The sequence below is a fragment of the Rhinopithecus bieti genome, unplaced genomic scaffold (assembly GCF_001698545.2).
Source record: "Rhinopithecus bieti isolate Rb0 unplaced genomic scaffold, ASM169854v2 scaffold_20096, whole genome shotgun sequence".
In the NCBI taxonomy this organism is placed as follows: domain Eukaryota; kingdom Metazoa; phylum Chordata; class Mammalia; order Primates; family Cercopithecidae; genus Rhinopithecus; species Rhinopithecus bieti.
Genome location: NW_016809647.1, coordinates 59,699 through 66,792, shown reverse-complemented (window position 1 = coordinate 66,792; position 7,094 = coordinate 59,699). Strand labels below are relative to the sequence as shown.

At 42.6% G+C, this 7,094-nt stretch overlaps 1 protein-coding gene across 1 annotated transcript in view; it reads left to right on the top strand.

Moving 5' to 3' along the window:
• Positions 1–1,610: 1,610 nt before the first annotated feature.
• Positions 1,611–7,094, top strand: part of LOC108540745 (prefoldin subunit 3-like) — a 22,043-nt gene continuing 16,559 nt past the window's right edge. Inside the window, 4 exon segments of the mRNA XM_017889930.1 lie at positions 1,611–1,835; positions 1,960–2,116; positions 4,733–4,851; positions 5,628–5,652. Coding sequence (XP_017745419.1) covers positions 1,611–1,835; positions 1,960–2,116; positions 4,733–4,851; positions 5,628–5,652 — 526 coding nt within the window.

Genomic DNA, 7,094 nt, shown 5'->3' with positions numbered 1-7,094 from the left:
TTTTTTTTTTTTGCCAAGAGATAAGAAAATGACCACCTATAGAGTTGATAAGCTTAGTGTACTCTTGGAAAAGCTGCTGTAGCCATGGCAGGAAGGAAATAGAGGAGTCAGAAAGAATTGGTATACAACTTTCTAATTAAGAGAAGACTAGAAAGGAAATACATTCAGCAGTATAAATAAGGGAATCTTCTGTTTGTACCTGTAAGGGAGTAAAACACGAGTGATAAGCTGATAAGGCTTTTGGCTCCAAAAGAAAAACCTGGCCCGAAATGTCAAATCATATATCTCTTAGAGGGATTTATTCCAGATTAGAATTAGTGATAATTTGGAGAAATATTTCCTAAAGTTTGAAGTAAGTCCTTGATTAGTTTTAACAATGAGTAACATAGATGGGGATCAGTGAAGTTGAACCAAATTTGCATGTGTGTCTGATATTTCAATGTTTTTCTGTAGAAACATTACCTACTTTTCAAAACAAAAAAATTTTTTGGAAGGCATTGAGGTGGGGGAGAGTGGTGAAGAATAGAGTTCTCATATACTTTTCTCTCCAGGAACAGAGACATTATCTCCCAAAGCTGCTGACCAGAAAAGGTCAGAGTCATGTCTTCATCCTCCCAAGCCAAATCGCATAGAAGCCACTGGAGAACTAGTTTGGAATTCCGGCTTCACTATTATGTAGTTGTAGGATTTTGGAGAAGCTGTACAGGTTCACTGAGCTTTAGTTTCCTCATTCACAATATGACGATACCAATTTCTTCCTCATATTATATATAAGGACATATCTATGTCTATATGCTTGATCGTACATTATCTGTGTAGATAAACCGGTAACAGTGATTGCCTCTGAGAAGAGAGACTTAATTTCCGTTGCATAATTCTTAGGCTCATGGTAGAATTTGTGCAAGTGGATGAAGCACTGCCTTATTGGGAAACACTCCAGTGAAAGAACAGAAAGGACAGAAAACAGCCCGAGGAATAATTACTTGGTTCTGTATGACACATGTACTTTTAAAGGGTTGTAGTGTAGGATGACATTGGGTAAGTCCATGGTCCTAGAAGCCTAGGTGGAGTTCTTAGGATTTTGTATGTAGACTATGAAGTTTTGGAAACGTTTGAGCTGGAGAGAAGACATTCTGTTCAAAGGTGGCTTTCAGGAAAGGCTGGTGCGACAGGCAGGGTATTTATTAGAATGAGGCCAGTGACCACTCTGAAACAGACACAACGTAAGTTCCCTTCAAGGGGCAGGAAGCTCCCTGGGATGGTGACACCAGAAAGACACAGAGGCTGAACCCTCGTGATGGCGCTAGGTCCCAGGTTCGCTAGCATCCGAGAGGGGTATTGGGTCTCTCCAGAGGCCATTGTGAAGGCTGCTGCCAGTTCTAGGGTCGGGGTGGGGTCAGGCTAGGTCCCTATTCCTAGGGCTTTAGCACCGCTCACTCACAAATCCCCTTTTCCCAGGAGGGCGTATGGGTTTTTCCTGTCGCTCTAGCTTCTCTTCCGCGGCCCTTCCACGCTTGTCACTTACCTGAGGGCAGCCAATGAGCACCTACAGGTTGGGCTACTTTCGGCCAAAGGAGAACGGGGCTTATGGGGACCCTCCCTGCGCACCAATGAAAGTGCATGGAGAGGCGGGCCTGCAAGTGCTAACAAGCCAATCACGGAATCCCGGCGGCCGGCGGCCCGGGAGGCAGTCGCGCGCTCGCATCCCCAAGATGGCGGCCGCTAAGGACAGTTGTGGCAAAGGAGAAATGGCCACAGGGAATGGGCGGCGGCTCCACCTGGGGATTCCTGAGGCCGTGTTTGTGGTAAGAGGCACGCTGTTCCCTGGCATCTTGGCTTGAGGCCGCGGACTGCCCCTTTCTTCCCGGCTCCCACCCAGGCCTCGATTGTTGGAAGGAGCTGAGCTAAATGTTCAGGGAGGGGGCGCTCGGTCTGCTCTCACTCTTCGCTCCTGGATAGATTGAGCTCTGCTGGGGCCCGCCCGGAAGAAACGTAGCTCGAGAAGGCCCTAGAAGAGAACGAGGTGTGGGGCCGCAGCGAGGGGCGGGGGCGGCGGGCGCGGGTCAGGGCGGCCTGAGGGACCTCCGGGCTGCCGCCGGTTTTCGTCCCCCTGCTGGTTGGAAAAGGGGAGGTGGTGAGGAGCTCGACTCAGCATGGATGCTGGAGAGACAGTACAATGAATAGGCAGAACAGCCAATGCTAAGATGTGAAAACGGAATATCACCTTGTCTGTTGAAGGAATGCAGTGGTCTGTTGCCTCGGGGAAAATGGAAGAAGAGACCGATGGGAAAGTAGGATGGTAGGGTGAGAGTGTTAAGTCCTTCTGTGTTTTGCTAAGGAATTGAGGTTTTTCCGGTAGGCAACGGGCTGTCATCAGAAGGCCTTTCGTTTTAGGTACATCATTCTGACAACTTAGTGGAGAATGAATTGTTGAGAGAGGAGGCTGAACCCTCGTGATGGCGCTAGGTCCCAGGTTCGCTAGCGTCCGAGAGGGGATCGGGTCGCTCCAGAGGCCGTTCTGGAGGACGCTGCCTGTTCTGGGTGGCTTTAAAAATTTCTTATTTTATTTATTTAATTTAGAAATAGTAGTTGAAAACTATTTGACTAATGAGAGAAAACGTCAGACTGGCCCTCCAGGCCAGGTCATCTGTCTGTCCCCACTTAGCTACTATGAAATCTTCATGGAAGTTTCTCAACCGTTTGGTTTGTACCTTACCTTACCTCTGCCTTTTTCACTAACCACGTCTTATATCCTTCTAAAGACTCATTTATTTATACCACACTTGGTATTGTATATTTGCATTTGCTGATTGAATTTCGTAATTGTTTGGTTATTATTTTGTGTTTTTATGAGCTGTGTCATTTATTTCTCTACATTGATCTATTATCTAATCATAACAAAGAATAAAATTTGTTGAGTGCCGGGCACTTTCTTAATGATTTTACAAAACTCGAGGTGGTAGCTACTGTTATGCCCGTTTTTTAGATGATAAAACTGAGGTACGGGGCCCTTGAGTAACTTGCCCAGGCCACACAGGATGTAAGTGAGGAATCCAGGATTTGAACTTGGGCAATCTGTGGAGGTCCAGACCGGCGGCTTACCCCTCATGCTCTGCTACTGGGTAATGTAAGTAGCAGAGAGTTCTCATGCATCGCCCCACTTCTCCTGGTCATAGCACAGTGCCTGACACATAGTATAAGTTCAAACTGGGTGTCTAATTGAATTTCCATAGTGCCTGAAATGTTACATTCATAGTGCTCAGCTAGAGATGGCCTCAGAAATCTAACTCGGGAGGAGACACTTTATCTGAGGGCTTTATAATGTCTTAAAATGCTTTTTCCCTACAATGTCATGGTTATTTTTTTTTAGACCTTAAAATTTCTACCTGCATAATGTAATAAGCAACCCAAATTTTATATAACTGTTTTTGTTTCCAAACTATTAATAATTGAAGTGACATGGTATTGTAGAAAGATTATTGGCCCTGAGTTTCTTTAACTGAAATAGGGATGACAGTACTTAGAGAGTTGTTATGGGAAACAGAGGACATGCTTGCAGTATTGCAGTGTAGTAGGTGTCGTATAGATATGAATGTTCATGATGATAGGAGGCAATGTACCATAGTGGTTAGAAATCAGACCCAGTCCATTCCCCAACCCCACTGAGGCAGTAATTTGTTTTCTTTCTCCGCTTGAATTGTTCTTTCACCCTTGTCCATTTCATGACCTCTTCATCTTTCCACATCTAGTTCAGCTATCACCTCCCTGTAGTTTTCGCTGACCTCTACCCCAAAACAAAATCCCTGGCACTTTGTGTTCCTGTGGCACATTATGCTGTAGATAGGTGTCACGTACTCTTATAAGCATCTCACCTATGCTAACTCATTTAATTTCTGGTGATGAAAAGGTACTTGTACAGATGATGAGGAGATTGAGGCAAAGAGAGGTTAAATAACTTCCCTAAGGTCAACTCATCTAGTGAGTGGTGAAGCCAGGATTCAAACCAGGCACCTCCTGTCTCTTAACTACAGCCTATGATGCTATAGTTAATTCTTGCTGAACTCCAGCACCTAATAACATGTATCATGTGCTAGAAACTTACACTTCTTTCTCTTTCCTCCAGTGACCCTTCTAGGAAGATGGCATCTCTCTTTTACATGCAGAACTCAGCCATTAACTCTCAGCCTCACCTTTTCAATTTCCTTTACTGTCTCTAGTTTGATGGCTTCATAGTTCACTCCCTTGCTGTGTTTCTCTTCCTTTTTTTTCCTTGTTTCAGCTAAGATATTCTCTGGTAGCTAATAAATATGGATAAGAATAATGATTTGAAGATCTTAGAAGCTATAAGATGATTGAAGTTACTTATAATAAAGAACTAGACTTCTGTAAAGTACTAGACAGCTCTTGTAGCATCTCTTTTAAGTTTCCATATATTTTCATCTTGTTTCTGATCCTTATCTAATTAACTAGCCTTTCTTCAAGGATCAGCATGTGGTATAAAAATATTTTAACGTCAGTTTTACTGCTTTTCTTTTGATCAGTTACTTCTGTTACAAAAGATTATTCTGTTTGCCTTTTAGATTTACTTTGTTTCGGTCATTTGATACTGAAGGAAGCATTTGTGGATTGCCTTGGGAACCCAGTAACCGTATTTAGTATGATTTCTATGGCAAAACTTGTTGAATTAAAAATAAGTAATAAAATTGATAATCTTGACATACAACCTNTGTAGATTCCTTCATGAAACAGCCTGGGAATGAGACTGCAGATACAGTATTAAAGAAGCTGGATGAACAGTACCAGAAGTATAAGTTTATGGAACTCAACCTTGCTCAAAAGAAAAGAAGGTAAGTGTAAAAATTTCTAAGTTATGAAAATCGTATATGGCTTGAACTTTAAAAAAATTGAGATATAATTTACATATGATAAAATATTCAGATGTCAAGTCCTCCAAGGTGGCTGTACCATATGAAATTCCCACCAGCAATGTACAAGAGTTCCAGTTGTTCCACATCCTTGCCAACACTTGGTATTGCCAGTCTAAATGTGGTTTTGAAAACAGAATGGTTATTAAAGACTGTATTCCAAAGCTTTCAAAATCATAACATCTTATATGTCTAGTTCATCCTTCTAATTTTGCCAGTGAGATTAGAGACCCACAGGGTCTGGGGCACAAGACTTAATTAGTTATGAAATCCCAAGATTTTATAACTAATGGGCATAGGAAAAAAGGTATCCTTACTCTCAACTCTTTATTTCCCTACATAATTTTATATAGCTTATAAAGTCAATTCACTGTAATAAATATTTATAGATCTTTGTTTTGTGCATGTGCCAGCATTCTTCTGTGAGATAAATATTTATGGAATGCCAGCTAGATGCCACATACTGTTTTGGGTGAAATAACATCCAGTATCTGCTTTCAGCAAGGACACAGGACTGGGCATGGTGGCTCAAACCTGTAATTCCAGCACTTTGGGAGGCTGAGGTGGGAGGATCTCTTGAGTCCAGGAGTTCAAGACTAGCCTGGGCAACTTAGGGAGACCCTGTCTCTACAAGTAATTAAAAAATAATTAGGCTGGGCGTGGTGGCTTGCGCCTGTAATCCCAGCACTTTGGGAGGCTGAGGTGGGCAGATTGCCTGAGCTCAGGAGTTTGAAACCACCCTGGGCAACATGGTGAAACCCCGTCTCTACTAAAATACAAAAAAATTAGCCGGGCATGGTGGCACGGGCTTGTAATCCCAGCTACTTGGGAGGCTGAGTTGGGAGAATTGCTTGAGCTCGGGAGGTGGAGGTTTCAGTGAGCCGAGATTGCGCCACTGCACTCCATCTTGGGCAACAGAGTAAGACTCTGTCTCAAAAATAATAACAGTAATAATAATTAGCTGGGTATGGTGGCATGCACCTATGGTCACAGCTACTCTGGAGGCTAAGGTGGGAGGATCACCTGAACCCAGGACGTTGAGGCTGCAGTGAGATGTGATCATGCCCCTGCACTCTAGCCTGGGCAACAGTGCGAGATCCAGTCTAAAAAGCAAACAAACCACACAAAAAACCAGGGACACAGGTTGGGGGAAATTATAGGTATATAAATAAAATTATAGGTATATAAATAAAAATTATAGGTATATAAATAAAATCTACACAAAGTAGAGCAGTGGAGGTACTTTGGTACAAAGTAATGAGTTACAGGGGAATGGTAACTCATTACTTTGAAACAAAGCACCTCATTAATCTGGAGGGGCCAAGGAGGTTCAGAGGAAGCTTCTAAGAGGAACAGATACCTGTGTAGAATTTCAAAGATTAGTTATGAGTTTGGAGGCAGACTAAAGTGAGGAAGGGTAGTCTGTGCATAAGGCACCATTTATGCAAAGGTACGGAAGTTTGTAGATGTATTTTCTCATTTGATTTTGGTGACAGTTGTAGAAATTTGAATATGTACTTTGTATTAGATGAGATGAAAAGTCATTGACATGGAAAGATGGAGAGTGTTAATGGACAGAAGCAAGATAGAAACCATTAAGAACAGTATACTCTTGTTTTGGAAAAAAATGTATATATGCACAGGAGTATCTGGAGAAGTCCACACTAAAGGCATATTAACAGTGGTAATCTCTGGGTAGTTAGAATATGGCATTTTTCTTGTTTTTGCTTATCTGTATTCTTAATTTTTTACAATGTACATGTACTGCTTTTGTGATAGTAAAAGTTTATTTGAAAAAGAAAAAGCCATTGGATTTGAGATCATCTACAGGGAGGTTACAGATAGAGAAGAAAGTGTGCCTTGGGGTGGGGTGCAGTGGTTCATACCTGTAATCCCAGCACTTTGGGAGGCTGAGGTGGGCAGATCGCTTGAGCCCAGGAGTTCAAGACCAGTGTGGGCAACATGGCAAAACCCTATATCTACAAAAATTAGCTAGGTGTGGTGGTGCATGCCTGTAGTTCCAGCTACTAGGGAAGCTGAGGTGAGAGTATTGCTTAAGCCAGGGAGGTTGAGGCTGCAGTCAGCTGTGAGTGTGCCACTGCACTCCAGCCTGGGCAACAGAGTGATACCCTGTCTCAAAAAAAAAAAAAAAAAAAAAGGAAAAGAAAA